The 19,074-nt window shown below is 45.8% G+C and overlaps 2 protein-coding genes across 11 annotated transcripts in view; one reads left to right on the top strand and one right to left on the bottom strand.

Moving 5' to 3' along the window:
- Positions 1-465: 465 nt before the first annotated feature.
- LOC129835290 (oocyte zinc finger protein XlCOF6-like) lies at positions 466-3,459 on the bottom strand. 2 transcript variants are annotated; one of them, XM_055900870.1, is made up of 3 exons: positions 3,144-3,459; positions 2,755-3,015; positions 466-2,357 (listed from the first exon to the last, which is right to left on the bottom strand). In XM_055900870.1, exons 1-3 carry the CDS (start codon positions 3,321-3,323, stop codon positions 771-773), a joined length of 2,028 nt encoding a protein of 675 aa, XP_055756845.1. In that variant the 5' UTR covers positions 3,324-3,459; the 3' UTR covers positions 466-770. The 2 variants fall into 2 exon arrangements, with proteins under 2 accessions (XP_055756845.1, XP_055756846.1); XM_055900871.1 differs by having other exon boundaries at positions 2,755-2,942.
- A 7,912-nt stretch (positions 3,460-11,371) lies between these two features.
- The window catches only part of LOC129835289 (neuralized-like protein 4), a 34,715-nt gene continuing 27,012 nt past the window's right edge, over positions 11,372-19,074 (top strand). For all 9 annotated transcript variants that reach the window (XM_055900869.1, XM_055900867.1, XM_055900868.1 and 6 more), the window contains exon 1: positions 11,372-11,575. In XM_055900869.1, coding sequence (XP_055756844.1) covers positions 11,411-11,575 — 165 coding nt within the window. In that variant the 5' untranslated portion in view covers positions 11,372-11,410. The remainder of the gene's footprint in view (positions 11,576-19,074) is intronic.

Raw genomic sequence — 19,074 nt, 5'->3', positions numbered from 1 at the left:
TGTTACAGAATGTTAAATTCAGAAACGTGTCGTGTAGAACAGATATGATTGGTTGTTAGAATAAGGAATCGTGTCAGCTCTATTCATTCTATTTCTATAGGCAACTGCCAGAATGTTTCACATCATTGGATACAGCCCTGCATGATCTTGATGACTTCTAAACATGGAGATGTGTTAATTCAGGGAGGCATCTGTTTGCTCAATGTATTACTGTGAAATAAACGTAGTGAGGGCTTGAGTCGTTATTGAGTAGTTACTGGGTGAAAGTCTCTATTATTCATGTTTTGTAGTGACTATCATTATAGCCTAATATTTTACATGGTCAAAGTATGATTTTTTTCAGATGTTCACCTATTCCACAATACTGACATCTATATAAAAAATGACTTAAAAACAAATGTGTGGCACTGCGCTCTATCATAGCCAAGTCTAAAGGTTGTATATTGATTAACAAGTAAACACATGTTTGTAGTGAAACAAGAACATTACAACTTTAATCCCAATTCCAAAATTACAATGAATGACAAAGCATTGTCAGAATGAAAGATACAGGTTGTGCCTGTAACCTGCATCCAACCAGAGGTGCAATTTAAGAGGGTTATAGATCCCCTAATATGTTCATTTTTAAAATGTATTACTGGCCAAGTCTGTATACATCAAAAAATATATATTCAAAACAAATGTAATTGGTACTGTGCAAGGAAACATGCATGTTTGCAGTGAAAACATAACATATTACAACTTCACAATTCCAAAATAACAAGAAAAAGTCAAACCAACACCGCAGCCTCCTCTTGACAACCCTGAAACATATGGATTCGGAAATGGGTGAAATCCTTATATTTCTTGCCACATTTCCCACAGACGTGGGGTTTGTTGACAGAGTGATGATTTGCGATGTGGGTTTTAAGGTAGGACGCCAGGGCAAAGTTTTTACTGCAGTAATCACAGGTGAACGGCTTCTCTCCAGTGTGCAAGGCTGCATGGACTTGAAACGATTCGTGTTGATAGAAACCCTTGCCACATTCGTCACAGGTATAAGGTGGGTCTTCGGTGTGGGTGCGTTCGTGTCCCTTGAGCCCACGTTCACCTTTGAAGCCTTTCCCACAGTGGCTGCACGCGAATGGCTTGCTGGTCAGGTGCGAGATTTCATGCCTTCTGAGGTAATGTGACCGAATAAAGGTCATTGGGCATTTGTCGCAAGCATACGGCTTGGAGTCCGTGTGTGTCTTCTTATGGGCGTTAAGAGTATACTTGGTTTTGAAACACATCTGACACTGAGTGCACTGGAATGCTCTCTCTCCTGAATGAACACTTGTGTGAATTTTCAAATTGGTCTTTGTTGCGAAGCACTTCCCACATGTGGGACATTGGAATGGCTTCTCTCCCCTATGGACTGATGCTTGGTGCTGTTTGAGCTGAGAAGGAGTCTTGAAACCTTTCCCACACAATTCACAACGGTGAGCTCCTCCTCCACTGTGAGTTAGCTGGTGATTTTTGAGGTATTTCAACTTAACGAAGGCTTTTGGACATTTGTCACACGCATATGAATCTGAATTTGAACTGTGCATCATTGTGTGTTCCTTGAAGCCCTTTTTACTTTTAAAACACTTCTGACACACGAGGCATCGGAACGGTTTCTCTGTTGAATGAACACTTGCGTGAGTGTCCAAATAACTCTTTGTTGCAAAGCACTTCCCACATGTTGGACACTCAAGTGGCTTCTCTCTTCTGTGAACCACTGCTTGGTGTATTCTTAGCTTCCAAGCAGTCGGGAAACATTTCCCGCATAATTCACAACAATAAGGTCTCTCTCCTGTGTGAGTCTGTTGATGCAGTTTTAAATTACTTGAATTCTTAAAAACCTTACCGCAATCCAGACAGTGGTGCTCTTTCTTGGTGCTGGTAGTCTTGTTTTTCTTTATGTTGGGCCTTGGCTTTATGTTGTGAACATATTCGTCATTCGAGGTTTGTCCAGCTTTAGCACTCTCCTCCTCCCATTGGTCATCAGCGTTTTCCTCACTTCCGTCTGATTCTGCCGCTGTGGGTTGCGCTTCTATTCTCTTCTTCCTCCTGGGTCTGGTGGACATCACAGAGTCCCCACTGGGAGTTTGGGGGTCTGCACTTGTGGCCTGATTGTCTATAGACCTACTTGCTGCCTGTTTGTCTGTAGGCCTGCTTGCTGCCTGTTTGTCTGCAATAGCCGCCTGTTTGATAGACTCAATGAGTGAGGAGGAAGGTATTTTAGCTAGAGATATAAATGACTGTTCCATCGCTATGGTTTTAGCTCTGATCGTGGCCTCCTTCTTGACATTTGTAGTGTTGTCAGCCTCACCACTGGGAGTTGGCACGTCAACCTGAAAAAAAAAAGCATTGCGATTTTTGGAATTGTAACTCTGCCGCAGAGCAGAGCCCAAAGGCAGTACCAGTCAGTCCTAGGATTCAGGGATTTTTTATATTTTTTATTTTACCTTCATTTAACTAGGCAAGTCAGTTAAGAATACATTCTTATTTTCAATGACAGCCTAGGAACAGTGGGTTAACTGCCTTGTTCAGGGGCAGAACGACAGACTTTTACATTGTCAGCTTGGGGATTCGATCTTGCAAGTCCAAGTTACTAGTCCAAAGCTCTAACCACTAGGCTACCTGCCACCCCGGATAATAATAGTAGTAGGCTCATTCTCAAAGATAACTTCAACTCAATGGATAACTTCAACCCCCACGATTCTTGCAAACATGTAAAATATAACATACCTCAAAATCCTCTGCAAACTCTGGTGATAAAGGTGCTTCCGTCCATTCCTCCTCTTCCTCTGTCTGTGGGGTTCTTTCCACTGTATTTTCAGGTACTTCCTTACCATCAGCCATCTCCAATAACTTAATTTTCAGAGATTTCATCTCCCTTTGACTCTGGCAAATCTCTGAACGCAGTGCTTCAGTGCCTTTGGAGATCAATTGGTTGATTTTGGTGAGAGTCTGTTTCACGAACTGTTTCATCACACATGTCAACTCGACCTACAATCAGAGAACAGGCTACGTATTTGTCATTCAACAACAAGCTGTATCCAAGCTGGTTATATAAAACAAATGATTAACACAGAAGATAACATTTCGTATTTGTAGAAGTAAAGTCGGCCACTTACTTTTACCTCCAACTTGGATTCTCTTTCAATTTCCCCTGTCTCTCCTGCATCAATGTCTGTGCTGTATTGTGTTGAGGAGACCGAGAACGCCATACATTTGTCAATTTCCTCCTCCAACGACATCATTAATTCATTCATAATAGAGACCAACTCATTGTGGAATGGATCGGGCTGCCACATCTTGTATTTGGTAGTTAATTATCAACCGCTAATGTTACATTTTTAACAAAAAACTGATGAAGTTGAACACACGGAAATATCAAAGACATTACAGTAGATATATACTTCTGCCAGGTTGACATGACATAGAAAGGTGCATTACTGCCACCTGCTGTACTGGATGTCAAAACTTAGTCCCTCCTCCAACAGCCTCGTGCGCCCTCTAGTGGTCCATCTTTATTTTTTTGTAATTTAGCAGACGCCATTAAGCAGAGCGATTTACAGGGGCAATTCGGGTTAAGTGCCCTTGCTCAAGGGCACATTGATAGATTTTCACCGAATTAGCTCAGGGATTTGAACCAGCAACCTTTCGGTTACTGGCCCAACGCTCTTAACTGCTGGGCTACCATCTTGTAACATGAGTCCTGCAACTTTTCCATCTAAACAGTGAAGAAAATAGAGCAGTGGAGGTGTCATATAAAACCTCTGTCCAACAGGGAAATGGTTCCAATCATTTTTACACCATTAATTTTTCCCATAGAGAATTTGAGAAACACTTCAAATAAGGGCTGTGTTTCGTGTAGGCTTACCCTCGGGTGACGTTTTGGTAACCATGTAATCTCTCTCGGACAAGGTGGCTTTTATTAATATATTCGTTTCTATTTACTCTCAGATTCTAAAATGTTAATTAGCATCAAAGTAGACATCATCCCTGCAAGCTCATGCACATCATCTCTAGCTGACTTCTTTGCTAACAGGTATTGTGTCAATTGAAAACATTCACAAGACAGTTCACAGAATTGTCAATTTAATGAAATGTAGCCAACTTATTTATTACTACATGTAGCTAACATTAGATAGCTACTGCAGAGATGCTTACTTTTGCCTCGTTTCAGCAGTCTCGTTCAGGTCATCATGGCATTTGTAGTTCTTTATGATAGCCACATTAGCAGCTAATTAGCATTACATTTTGGGGGGTAAATACGAAAGTCACCTTGTCCTAGAAAGATTTACATGTTTATCAAAACATCACACCAGGGTAAGCTTACACGAAACACAGCCCTTATTTTAAGTGTTTCTAAAATCCCCTATTAGAATAATGATTGGATCTATTTACTTGTTTGACCGTTATGTTTTATAGGTAATATGACTCATAATGTGGTACTATATAATGGAGTCTTTCACTGTAAAAATGTTTTCTTCATAGCTCAATTTTGGGCAAAATTATTTCCATAAAATAATGTGATATTTCAATACACAGCAACTGATAATGTCCCATTCAGTGACCAAGGCATACTTATGTCAAGTCATCATAATGACTTGGATTTGCAGTATCCAGCTGACTCACGCACTGCTATCAATGATTGATCTCTATTTTAATATTTATGCATTATTAATGAACAGTATCATCGTAGCATAATGCATGCCTTATATAGTGCTACCTGTCTGGATGCTGAATGAACCAGAAACTGTAAGTTCTATGTGCTTGAAATTCCCAGTGGTGTAAAGTACAGATCCGCAACTTTTTTTCAATTTTCGTTTAAGTAAAACTACTTTAAAGTACTACTTAAGTATTTTTGGGGGGATATCTGTACTTGACTTTACTATTTATATTTTTGACAACTATTACTTTTACTTCACTACATTCCTAAAGAAAATGATGTACTTTTTACTCCATACATTTTCATACAAAATACTTGGTACATTTTGAATTCTTAGCAGGACAGAAAATGGGCCAATTCGCACACTTATCAAGAGAACATTCCTGGTCATCTCTACTGCCTCTGATCTGGCGGACTTTAAATGATGTCTGAGTGTTAGTGTGACCCTGGCTATCCGTAAATAAAAAATAAATAAAAAAATTGTGCCTTCTGGTTTGCTTAATATAAGGAATGTGTAATTATTTGTACTTTTACTTTTGATACTTAAGTATATTCTAGCAACTACATTTACTTTTTATACTTAAGTATTGTAATGACCCGGCTGGGTCATAAAGGGAAAAGAGACGGACTCTAGGTGTGCAGGTCAGAACACAGGTTTATTCATAAACTGGGCTATTGTTCCGGCCACAACCCACGCCGCTAAATGCCGAACGTACACAATGTTACCCTGTCGGGTCAAGAGTCACTCTCATAGGAACAGATCAAGGCACGAACAGAAGAGAGAGAACAATGAGACAGTAATCCCTATTTATGCATTTCCAAATCCCGCGGTATTACCCATCATACCCCCCCAACCTTTCCATCTGTCCTGACATATTCAACCCCTGCTAGTAGCCATGAGAACAATAACACACCCACAAACACAGAACACAATACCGGGTCGTTACATAGCCCCCCCCTTTCTAAACCCTAGCCCCTAGGGTTACACAACAAAATCCTTAAAACGACCCGGAGGTCGCATCAGTCTCTTGGGCCTCCCCGTGACTCTCAGCGGTGGCCCCCCAGAACGCTCCTCTGCCCCAATGTCATTTCCAGCGCCCTCCGAAGAAGCAGCCCCCTCCCCAGGCTCAGGTTGTGCTAGAGTCTCCTCGTTAGACTGTTCCCGTGGGCTCACATCAGAGCCCTCACTCCCATTCCCTACCGTTTTCCTCCCTCTGTAGGGTGCCAATCGATCCCGGTGGACCACCACCTTCCTGCTCCGTGGGGGAACCTCCACCCGGTACGTCACCTCCCCCACTCTCTCTATCACCAGACACGGCCCCACCCATGCACTGTCCAGCTTTGGGCACCGCCCCTTCTTGCGCGTGGGGTTGTGAAGCCACACACATTCTCCCGCTCCAAAGTGCCTCCCCCTAGCGCGCGAGTCGTAGTGGCGCTTTTGGCGCACCCCTGCGTTTTCGAGTTGCTCTCTTGCGAAGGTGTGAGCCGCTTCTAACCGGTTCTGCAGACGACACACATAGTTCGGGCCAGGCAAAACCCCGTCGTCATTATCAGGAGGGTGGCCAAACGTTAGTTCGGCTGGGGTGCGCAACTCACGACCTAACATTAGTAGTGCTGGGGAGCACGCAGTCGATTCTTGAACAGCCGACCTACACGCCATAAGAATAAACGGTAAGTGGGTGTCCCAATCTCTCTGGTGTTTTGAGGTAACGATGGCCAGCTGCTGTGCTAATGTTCTGTTAAATCTTTCCACCAACCCATCGCTCTGCGGGTGAAGCGGAGTAGTGCGCGTCTTCTCCGCGCCCAACCGTCTACACAACTCTGAGAACACCCGTGACTCGAAGTTTCTTCCCTGGTCGCTGTGAATAGACTGTGGCACCCCAAACCGACTGATTATTCCCCCCACCAACGCATCAGCTATTGTCCCCGCCTCCTGGTCTGGGAGAGCGTAAGCCTCCGGCCACTTGGTGAAGTAGTCCATGGCGGTTAGAATCCACCTGTTACCGCTGTCTGTGATTGGAAACGGCCCTACTATGTCTACCCCCAGTCTCTCCATGGGCTCCCCTACTGGGAATTGTTGTAGGAGGGCGTGTGACTGACCTGGAGGTCCTTTTTTAGCAGCACACTCGTCGCACTGCCTACAAAAGTCCTCAACATCCCTCCTGTGCCTTGCCCAATAGAAGCCTTTACGCATGCGCTTTAACGTTTTGGAGACCCCAAAATGCCCTGCGCCTACTCCCCCATGAAGCTGCTGTAACACGCTCCCCTGCAGCCTTTTGGGCACCACTACCTGCCACGTAATTTCTCCAGTCGCTGGCTTTTTCCACCCCCTCTGGAGCACTCCCTCAGCCACTCTAAGGACTGTGAATTTAGCCCACAGTCCTTTGGTGACTGGTGATAGAGGGGCTACTTCCCCCCACGGCGGTCGTCTTCTCTCTTCCACCCACCGCAGCACAGGACGCAGCTCTGCGTCCTCCTCCTGGCGACGCCTCCACTCCCCAACGTCCACAGCCTCAAGCTCCCGGCACTCTGTCACACTCAGCTGACTCACCGTGGCGGTGACTCCCTCCTCCCTGCACAGTTCTCTCTCTCGCTCCACCCGTTTGGCGCAGTACCCACAGCCATCCTCAGCACACGGGCGGCGGGACAAGGCGTCTGCATTGCTGTGGCGAAGGCCGGCTCTGTGCTCCACCTGGAAGTCGTAGGGTTGTAGCTCCTCCAGCCAGCGGGCAATCTGACCCTCTGGCTCTTTGAAGGAGAGAAGCCACTGCAGGGCGGAGTGATCCGTCCGGACCACAAACGGCAGGCCCCCCAGGTAGTACTTGAAATGGCGTACTGCTGCCACGACAGCCAAAAGCTCTCTCCTTGTCACGCAGTAGCGTTTTTCAGCCTTATCAAAAGTCCTGCTGTAATAAGCTACTACGTGTTCCCCATCAGGACCCCGCTGAGCCAGCACAGCCCCCAACCCCTCATTGCTTGCGTCGGTGTCCAGGATGAACGGACGGTTCGGGTCTGGTGAGGCCAGGACAGGGGCCTCCATCAGGGCCCGTTTGAGGGCCTCAAACGCCCGCTGGTGCTCTTCGGTCCACTGAAAAACAGTGTCCTCCTTGAGTAGCTGGTTCAAAGGAGCCGCTATCCCCGCAAACCCCTTCACAAACCTACGATAGTAGGATGCCAGTCCCAGGAAGCTCTTAACCTCTTTTTTTCCCCCTGGAACTGGCCACCCCCTCACAGCCTCTACTTTGTCTGGCATCGTGCTGATGCCCTCACCACCCAGCTGATGCCCCAGGAACGCCACCTCCCTTTGCATGAAATGGCACTTTCCCGGATGTAATTTTAGCCCCGCCCCCGAGATTCTCTCCAACACTCGCCTAATTGCCCCCAGTGCCCCCTCAAACGATGTGCCGTGCACCAATATGTCGTCTAGGTACACAACACACTCGTCTCTCGGAACCCCCGCCAGCACTCTGTCCATGAGCCTCTCAAAGGTGGCAGGAGCATTACAGAGCCCGAAGCACAGCACCTTGAACTGCCAATGGCCCCTATCTGTGGAGAAGGCCGTTTTTTCACGTGCCCCTGGCGAGAGGGGCACCTGCCAGTAGCCACTGCGCAGATCAAGGGAGGAGAACCACGAGGACCCTCTCACGTGGTCTAGCGACTCATCAATCCTCGGTAGGGGATAAGAGTCTTTAGTGGTGACAGAATTTAGGCCCCTGTAGTCAACACAAAACCTAAGTTTACCCCCTTTCTTAGGCACCATGACGACCGGCGCGGACCATGGGCTATCTGATGGCTCAATGAAATCAGCCCGCAACATGTCAACAATAGCTGTGTCTGCTGCTTCCCTCCTGGCAAGGGGAATACGACGGGGCCGAATTTTAATGGGTCGGGCGTCCCCAGTGTCTATTTCGTGCTGAACTAGGTGCGTTTGTCCTACCTCATCTTCCCCCCAAGCGAAGCTATCTTTAAAGTCCAACAGCAGCTGCTTTAACTGTCTCTGTTGTCCCTCATCCAGACCCTGACAGTTCTTCAGCCACACAGCCTCGACGGCGTCGATAGCTTCCTCCTTCCCCCCGTCGGGCTGATGGGTTGAAGGGGCCAGTGTGTTTTGGGCTACTGGGCTGCCTGTGCTTGCACCATGATGGGGAGTGAAGGCCGTCGCCGCCGGAGACAGCTGCTGGGATGGCACAACGACCAAGGGAGCAGCCGGGATGACCGGTGGAGTTTCTGCAAGCTTGGAGGAAGACGGAGGAACAGCCCTGCCCCCTGCTGGCCCTCCCGAAGGCGACATTCCCACTGTGGGCCCCCCCGACAGCCTCAAAGTACCTGACGCTAAGTCCAACTGAGCCCCACAGTTTTTCAAAAAGTCCATTCCCAGTATACAGGGGTCCTGCACCGCTGCTACCCACACCGGACACCCCACAGTTCTCCCCCCCACAGTCACAGATAGCTGACACTTCCCTAACATGGGGGCTAGCTCCCCCGTGACAGTCCGTAGCTGGACATGGGTCGGCTCCACCCGCACCCCAACAGGTAGTATGTCTGGTCTCACCAGGGTTACTGTAGAGCCCGTGTCGACCAGGGCCAAACATTCCACCCCCTCTACCTTGACGACGACATTGCAGAAGTCCCCAACGGTGGTACGTCCCACCACAACTACCGGACTAGGAAACACGGCGGCAGCTACACCCTGGGGGAGCAGGACCCCACCCTCTTGTCTGCGCTGCTGGGTACCTCCTTTGCTTACAGTGGGTTCGGGGGCGGGGGGGTGGATCCGCGCTGCCCCCTGCGCGAGAACCCGTTGTCGTTTCCCTGGTGACGGGGGAATCTGCCACACTCCCGCTGAATGTGGCCAGGTTGGCCACAACCCCAGCAGACAATAGGAGTTGAGCTGACACTGCGACGTTGCCTTGAGCCCCTCTCCATGACAAGCGAAGCAGTCTTGACCAGCCCGCCCAACTCGTCAACCCACTCTGGCTTTGTGACCCCTGGCACCCCAGCCACCGCTGCTCTCACCTCTGGTTGACTGGTGACTTCCACTCTCACTCCCTCACCCCAGATCAGCTCCCTCTTCCTGGCTATCTCCACTGCAGCCTGCAGAGATGGTGGGTCCGCCATCTGAACATGCTTACCCAGTTCGGTGGAAGAGAGCGCTCTAATAAAACTGTCCCGTGCCAGCTCGTCTTGCACCCCAATCGGCATAGTTGCATAAGCCCGCCTGGTCAGGCTCAGAATAACACTTGCCAACGCCTTTAATGATTCCCCCTGAAGTCTCTTTTTGTTACACAGTTCAATACGCAGCATGTTGGGCTGCGCGTCGCTGCCGAAACGGCCCCCCAATGCCTCCACTAGCGCACCGTAGTCGCCCCTATCGCCCGGGGCTAGCGTTAGCAGGCATTCCGACGCCTCCTCCGCCAGGCTCAGGGCAAGCTGTAACGCTTTCGTCTCGTCAGACCACCTCCCGGCTCTAGCCAACAACTCGAATTGAGTGAAAAAAACTTCCCATTTACCTTGTCCATTGAACTTTGGTAGTTTAGCCGCTACCGTGGCTAATGGCAATAGGTCGCCGCCATCTCTGTTTACCTTAGCAGGCCCAGCCATTTCCGCACCCGGTGACGTCGATATCCCCGTCGCCGTGACGTCAGCTCTCGAGCGATGCGAAGGAAAACCCGCCAGTTCTGCCATCTTGCTGACTGACAATTTAACTCCCGCCATGTGGCTCTCCAGCTTCCCTACGGCAGTCGCCGCCTGACCCTCCCGACCGGGTACCCCCGAGCCCACAACGGACACTTTGTCCGACTCTTCCTTAATTTTCCGCCTCGCCCCAAGCGACATGACCGTAGATGCGAGTCACGCTAAAGCCAACCCGGCCTATACTGAACAGCTAACTCGCCTAGTCACGATCCCGTAGTTCGAAAGCACTTCTGACACCAATGTAATGACCCGGCTGGGTCATAAAGGGAAAAGAGACGGACTCTAGGTGTGCAGGTCAGAACACAGGTTTATTCATAAACTGGGCTATTGTTCCGGCCACAACCCACGCCGCTAAATGCCGAACGTACACAATGTTACCCTGTCGGGTCAAGAGTCACTCTCATAGGAACAGATCAAGGCACGAACAGAAGAGAGAGAACAATGAGACAGTAATCCCTATTTATGCATTTCCAAATCCCGCGGTATTACCCATCATACCCCCCCAACCTTTCCATCTGTCCTGACATATTCAACCCCTGCTAGTAGCCATGAGAACAATAACACACCCACAAACACAGAACACAATACCGGGTCGTTACAGTATATTTAAAACCAAAGACTTTTAGACCTTTAATCAAGTAGTATTTTACTGGGTGACTTTCACTTTTACTTGAGTCATTTTCTATTAAGGTACCTTTACTTTTACTCAAGTATGACAATGTAGTACTTTTTCCACCACTGGAAATTCCTGGTTTCAAAGCGTTTATATTAAGTTGTGGTTTATGGTAGAAGTATGCATATAAATCAAGGCCCATTCTCGGAAATCAGTGATAAATGTTCTGTTGATTGATTGGATTGATTATGGAGAGAAAGCGCGCTACCACACTTGCATAGAGCAATTTTGCTCGCTTGACCTTATGCCGTTCATATTTTAAAAAAAGTGGGCGTTTATTTCGAGTTGCATGCAAAAGAAAAACGGAGCTTTATATTGTCGCAAACCCGTGTGTCGCGAAGCAAGCCGCCCCTGTGAAGATGGCGGCTGAGCTGCACCCGTGTAGCGGAAAGCTAATCGGACTGTCGAATTCGAACCGAACCGCTCAGCGGAACCAACCAGTCCAGGAGTTTAACAACGGTTTGGTTCTAAGCAGAGAGCCGCTGAAAGATCGTGATGTATTCACCGTCCGTATTGACAAGAAGGTAAATAGAACTGTCACTTTCGGAAGGGGGAGAGTGCAGCTAACGCGTTAGTGCCAGTGGGGACGGGGTCTCTTGTCCGCAGTGGTGCTCGTACCTTCTATTCAGTGCTGCTTGGGCGTGCGTTGTATGACAATCAAGCAGTACGGGATTTACAGCTATAAGTTTAGTTATATCCTGTCCAAAATGCACTAACATTTTTGTAATGGCCTATTGACAACTGAAAGTGTTTAACATAATTAGCGAGCTAGCATGGGGTGGTGTTTGTGTGGTCCAGTTAATGTTTTTGAAGGTGGCTAGCTACGTTAGCTAGTTTAGACGGCTAACTAGCATATCTTTGCTACCGATTTCAAGTCTAGCTCTACAGTAGTTATCTAAGTTATAGCTAACGTTAGCCGTACTAGCGAGCTTTTTGGTGTGTTGATCGAACCAGTAGGTGCATCGTTGTCAACACAATAGGTTAACGTTAGTTAGTTTAACGACTTGCTACTAGCTAACTAGTTAGTTAGACTAGTTTAGTCAATTGCCTATTATTACCACGACCAACATCGAGCCAGATGGGTTCAGTTGAATAGGAAACTTAGCTCGTTTAACGTTAGTCATGAGTTTGCTTGGTTGACATGCAAGGTAGAGCTAACGTTAGCTAGGTAGATCATTTTTGACAGCAGCACTCCAACTAGCGAGCTAGCCACAGTCACTTGGTTGACAGCAGCATTTCAGTTAGTGACATGTCCAGCTAGTACTAGCTAATAGTCAGAGGACGTCTACCTAATGACATCTAGACGAGAGAAGCATACTGGTTGATAAAAGTTAACCTATCTGTCAGGTAGCCCCTATGCCACTACTGTGTTCTTGACCATAGATGCAAACAGTAGAACCCCATTTAATATATTCTCGGTGGTCTTGATAAGCAAAAGACGGCGGGTAAAGGGCAATGCAGATCTCAGTATTATCCTAGTTGGTGCATTGTCATCTCGAGGTAGAAGTTGCATTCACCCCTAACCACAGCTCTTTGGTCAGATAATTTACACATTTTGACAAAAACAACTGACCCTTCTGCTAGGGGAAAACCTCTCCCTATTCTGCACAGGCTTATTCCTGAAAAACATAGCTGTAGTTTCTATGTGATGCACATTGTTTTGAGCCCTAATCTATCATCATGTAGTCTTAGGCTAACGGTTAGTTACTGTTATAGGTCTACCTGCCTGTGCAGCATTTAGACTCCTTATCACTATGCCGACCGCAGCAACTAGTTTGCCTGTTATCCAATTATAATGGCAGATAGCCGGCCTGTTGCCATGATTACTGGTCTGCTGGCCTGGTGGTGTGTCAACAACATAGCAGCAGTCAGTGTTCCTCTCAAACCTGTGTGGGTTGTTGGCAGAGGGCATTAGTACTGTTTCCTCCAATGCCTAGGTGCCAACTGGGGTGGCGCACAGCTCAGTGAACACATAGAGGGCAACAGAACATATGGTCCTTATCTTTAATCGGCGAGAAAAAAATCCTTAAACTAAAAAGAGACGTTTACTGTAGCAGTTTTGCACAGATCCATACAGCTATATAGCCTCCATCCGACGAAACGACACTCCTGCCACACTTCCTGAGTTACGCTTACACGTAGGTGTTCAGAGCCTGCTAGATTGTTATTTAGCGCAGGTGGTTGCCTCTTGTCTTTCGTCTGTTATTTTGTAAACAAGCATTGTAACATGGAGATATGGCCGTGTGAGAACACTAACCCTATCAAGGTGTGTGTCAATTTAACCTTTTGTTATTTGAAAATGATTTCTTGCTGATATGAAAGATACGGTCCTTATGCTTCCAATACCGTACCACAAGCTAATGTTCAGATTGAGTGTCGGGGTTCTTAACAAAACAGAATACATTTTTAATCCAATGACTCTTATGTGTAATGGAACAGATCACTAGCTAGATACATTGATAACAAACTCACACATGAAACGCATAGCTAGCTAGACAGATAACATTAACAGATAGGCCTTACTTCCTCCCGACATTGAGTGACCCGATATGTCTTCACTGACGATAGTTTCATGGCCAGTATCATCACATGTATCGAAGCTATAATGGATCCATATCTGTAATTGCATGAGGGATATCAATATCTATGTTAGTGTAACAAACATGGCATTGTTGCTACAGTAATGCTTGTAGTGAATTCACATTGGTTGAGCTTGCTCTTGTGTTCTGTCCAAATGCACCAAAACCAAGCTGGTAGATTCATATATGCAATGTATTTTCACGCTTCATATCCAAATTGTCTACAGTACCAGTCGAACGTTTGGACACACCTACTCATTCAAGGGTTTCATTTTTACTATTTTCTACATTGTAGAATAATAGTGAAGACATCAAAACTATGAAATATCACATAGGGAATCATGTAGTAGCCAAAACATTGTTAAACAAATCAAAATATATTTGAGATTCTTCAAAGTAGCCACGCTTTGCCTTGATGACTGCGTTGCACAATCTTGGCATTCTCTCAACCAGCTTCACCTGGAATGTTTTTCCAACAGTCTTGAAGGAGTTCCCACATATGCTGAGCACTTGTTGGCTGCTATTCCTTCTCTGCGGTCCGACTCATCCCAAACCATCTCAATTGGGTTGAGGTCGGGTGATTGTGGAGGTCAGGTCATCTGATGCAGCACTCCATCACTCTCCTTCTTAGTCAAATAGCCTGGAGGTGTGTTGTCCTGTTGAAAAACAAATGATAGTCCCACTAAGCGCAAACCAGATGGGATGGTGTATCGCTGCAGAATGCTGTTCCAGCCATGATGGTTAAGTGTGCCTTGAATTTTAAATATGTCACTGACAATGTCACCAGCAAAGCCCAAATCAAATTTTAGCAGATGTTATTGCGGGTGTAGCGAAATTTTTATGTTTCTAGGTCCAACAGTGCTGTAATATATACAGTGGGGAGAACAAGTATTTGATACACTGCCGATTTTGCAGGTTTTCCTACTTACAAAGCATGTAGAGGTCTGTAATTTTTATCATAGGTACACTTCAACTGTGAGACGGAATCTAAAACAAAAATCCAGAAAATCACATTTGTATGATTTTTAAGTAATTAATTAGCATTTTATTGCATGACATAAGTATTTGATACATCAGAAAAGCAGAACTTAATATTTGGTACAGAAACCTTTGTTTGCAACTACAGAGATCATACGTTTCCTGTAGTTCTTGACCAGGTTTGCACACACTGCAGCAGGGATTTTGGCCCACTCCTCCATACAGACCTTCTCCAGATCCTTCAAGTTTCGGGGCTGTCGCTGGGGAATATGGACTTTCAGCTCCCTCCAAAGATTTTCTATTGGGTTCAGGTCTGGAGACTGGCTAGGCCACTCCAGGACCTTAATGCTTCTTACGGAGCCACTCCTTAGTTGCCCTGGCTGTGTTTCGGGTCGTTGTCATGCTGGAAGACCCAGCCACGACCCATCTTCAATGCGCTTACTGAGGGAAGGAGGTTGTTGGCCAAGATCTCGCGATACATGGCCCCATCCATCCTCCCCTCAATACGGTGCAGTCGTCCTGTCCCCTTTGCAGAAAAGCATCCAAAGAATTATGTTTCCACCTCCATGCTTCACGGTTGGGATGGTGTTCTTGGGGTTGAACTCATCCTTCTTCTTCCTCCAAACACGGCGAGTGGAGTTTAGACCAAAAAGCTCTATTTTTGTCTCATCAGACCACATGACCTTCTCCCATTCCTCCTCTGGATCATCCAGATGGTCATTGGCAAACTTCAGACGGGCCTGGACATGCTGGCTTGAGCAGGGGGACCTTGTGTGCGCTGCAGGAATTTAATCCATGACGGTGTAGTGTGTTACTAATGGTTTTCTTTGAGACTGTGGTCCCAGCTCTCTTCAGGTCATTGACCAGGTCCTGCCGTGTAGTTCTGGGCTGATACCTCACCTTCCTCATGATCATTGATGCCCCACGAGGTGAGATCTTGCATGGAGCCCCAGACCGAGGGTGATTGACCGTCATCTTGAACTTCTTCCATTTTTGAATAATTGCGCCAACAGTTGTTGCCTTCTCACCAAGCTGCTTGCCTATTGTCCTGTAGCCCATCCCAGCCTTGTGCAGGTCTACAATTTTATCCCTGATGTCCTTACACAGCTCTCTGGTCTTGGCCATTGTGGAGAGCTTGGAGTCTGTTTGATTGAGTGTGTGGACAGGTGTCTTTTATACAGGTAACGAGTTCAAACAGGTGCAGTTAATACAGGTAATGAGTGGAGAACAGGAGGGCTTCTTAAAGAAAAACTAACAGGTCTGTGAGAGCTAGAATTCTTACTGGTTGGTAGGTGATCAAATACTTATGTCATGCAATAAAATGCAAATTATTTACTTAAAAATCATACAATGTGATTTTCTGGATTTTTGTTTTAGATTCTGTCTCTCACAGTTGAAGTGTACCTATGATAAAAAATTACAGACCTCTACATGCTTTGTAAGTAGGAAAACCTGCAAAATCGGCAGTGTATCAAATACTTGTTCTCCCCACTGTAACAATTTCACAACAATACACACATCTAAGTAATGGAATTAAGAATGTATAAATATATGGACGAGCAATGTCAGAGCGGCATAGACTAAGATACAGTAGAATAGAATCACACCTCCTCCATGCTTCAGTGGGAACCACACATGCGGAGATCATCCGCTCACCTGCTCTGCGTCTCACAAAGACAAGGCGGTTGCAACCAAAAATCTCAAATTTGGACTGCAGACCAAAGGACAGATTTCCACCGGTCTAATGTCTATTGCTTGTGTTTCTTGGCCCAAGCAAGTCTATTCTTCTTATTGGTGTCCTTTGGTAGTGTTTTTTTTGCAGCAATTTGACCATGAAGGCCTGATTCACGTAGTCACCTCTGAACAGTTGAGATGTATCTGTTACTTGAACTCTGAAGCATTTATTTGGGCTGGTAACTCTAATGAATTTATCCTCTGCAGCAGAGGTGACTCTGGGTCTTCCTTTCCTGTGGTGGTCCTCATGAGGGACAGTTTCATCATAGCGCTTGATGGTTTTTGCTATTACACTTGAAGAAACATTCAAACTTCTTGAAATGTTCTGTATTGACTGACCTTCATGTCTTAAAGTAATGGACTGTCATTTCTCTTTGCTTATTTGAGCTGTTCTTGCCGTAATATGGACTTTTACCAAATAGGGTGATCTTCTGTATACCACCCCTACCTTGTCGCAACACAACTGATTGGCTCAAACGCATTAAGAAGGAAAGAAATTCCACAAATTAACTTTTAACAAGGCACACCTGTTAATTGAAATGCATTCCAGGTGACTACCTCATGAAGCTGGTTGAGAGTGCAAAGCTGTCATCAAGGCAATGAGTGGCTACTTTGAAGAATCAGAAATATATTTAGATTTGTTTATCACTTTTTGGGGGGTTACTACATGCTTCCACATGTTATTTCATGGGTTAGGGTTAGTCTTGATAGTCTTCACTATTATTCTAAAATGTATTAAATCATGAAAAACCATTGAATGAGTAGGTGTCCATACTTTTGACTGGTACCTTTTTAGTAACACCATTGAGTAACACCATTGAGTTGCAAACTCAAATTTTTGATTCTTTAGAATGATTTAGACGTGCGTGAAAATGCCTAATATAGGTACCATTAACTTGCACTGGATTTCTGACACAAATGCTAAAATGTTAGCATTTGAAACAGTCGTCAGGTGAACAAAATCAAAGCATGGGTTGCTGTCATACCTGGTACATTGACAGCTTACAGGGTAAGAAAACCACAAATTAAGTTGGGTGAACTATCCCTTTAACAATTTGGGGGGTTCTTTAAAAAAATGATCACCTAATAGTAGGAAACGCACCATCTAGTGGTCAGAACTTGGTAATATCAGGATGTAGGATGGGACATAAACCCAACTAGTTTCACTGAACAGGGGGAAAAAAATCTAATTCACTGAGAATACAATGAATAGGATGAAGAAACAATCTTCCGAGCCGCAGCTCCGTACTGTTCAAACAGAACTGATGCTATATACTCGTTGTTGGTGTGGGGGGTCCGTGGGTGGCTTTTGACTTTCTTTGTATTCGTCATGTTAGAAAAAAAGTTAAAATCGGATGTTAGATACTATATTTATTGAATATTATATGATTTCTATAAATTTAAAATGGCCAATTTGGGTGCAATCAATTAGTTTAATCAATTAGTTTAATTTCTCAGCTCAAATTATATTCAACAAAACTAGCATTCCTGCAAAATGATATCTGTTTGTTCTGAAATCGTTGGTTACAATCAGATGGTGAATGTCAACCCCCTCTTGTGTTTTGAGGTAGAACGACCCATCAGTTTGCTCTAAGTGGAATATTATGGTGTTGGTAATGTTGACAGTAGAGTATATGTGGGACAGTAGTATGGTAAGCAGTAGTATGTGCCTGCCTAACTCCACCGATTGCTGTCTTTGTAGTGTGTCTGTCAGAGATGAGGAGCTGCAGTGGATTGTTCACAGATGAGTTTTTCTGTGTTTGTGTACGTGTTCGTTTGCAGATGTGTGTTTAAGATTTGTTCGTCGTTTGTACGGATATGTATGGTATACATCTTCCAATGAAATGCATTTCCTTGAACGATGTATACCATGCGTGCATATGATTAGAAAGGGAGCGAGATGGGTATGAGTGTGCGTGTGTTTGTTTGTATGAGAGAGACTGAGAGAGGGCCTAGATTGCAACATTTGAATTTACACATCTCACATACTGTGTTGTGTTTAGAGATGGACTGGGTTGGTCCATGTAAGTGGATGATGGAAGATAACTTTGTCTTTCCATCATATCGATCCTATTAAATTACTAGAGGGGATCATCATCTATATTCAGCCTCAGATTTTATTCTTGAGTGGGTGGTCAGGGGGCAGGAATATAATTACACATTTGTATATTGCAGATTGACTGCAAGAAGCCTAAACGGATATAATATTTGACTAAAACATAATCATTTCCAACCTTGCTTACATTTGTATATGATTAAATATATCTCGCTATTATGTGTGGGAATACTTTGGAACAGTGCTGGTGTTTTTTAGTCTTTTGTGTCCAGCAGAGAACTTTGGGAGCCAAGTAAAGTCACTGCGGGTTACTAGTTCATAAACCCTCAAACTTCCAGAGGCCTCCCGGGTGGCGCAGTGGTCTAAGGCAGTGCTAGCTGTGCCACCAAAGAGTGGGTTCGAGCCCAGGCTCTGTCGCAGCCGACCGCGACCGGGAGGTCCATGGGGTGACTCACAATTGGCCTTGCGGCGTCTGGGTTAGGGAGGGTTTGGCCGGTAGGGATATCCTTGTCTCATCGCGCACTAGCGACTCCTGTGGCGGGCCGGGCGCAGTGCACACTGATCAGGTCACCAGGTGTACGGTGTTTCCTCCGACACATTGGTGCGGCTGGCTTCCGGGTTGGATGTGCATTGTGTCAAGAAGCAGTGCGGCTTGGTTGGGTTGTGTTTCGGAGGA

Source organism: Salvelinus fontinalis, chromosome 36 (assembly GCF_029448725.1).
Source record: "Salvelinus fontinalis isolate EN_2023a chromosome 36, ASM2944872v1, whole genome shotgun sequence".
Classification (NCBI taxonomy): Eukaryota; Metazoa; Chordata; class Actinopteri; order Salmoniformes; family Salmonidae; genus Salvelinus; species Salvelinus fontinalis.
This window is presented reverse-complemented; position numbering and strand designations above follow the sequence as displayed.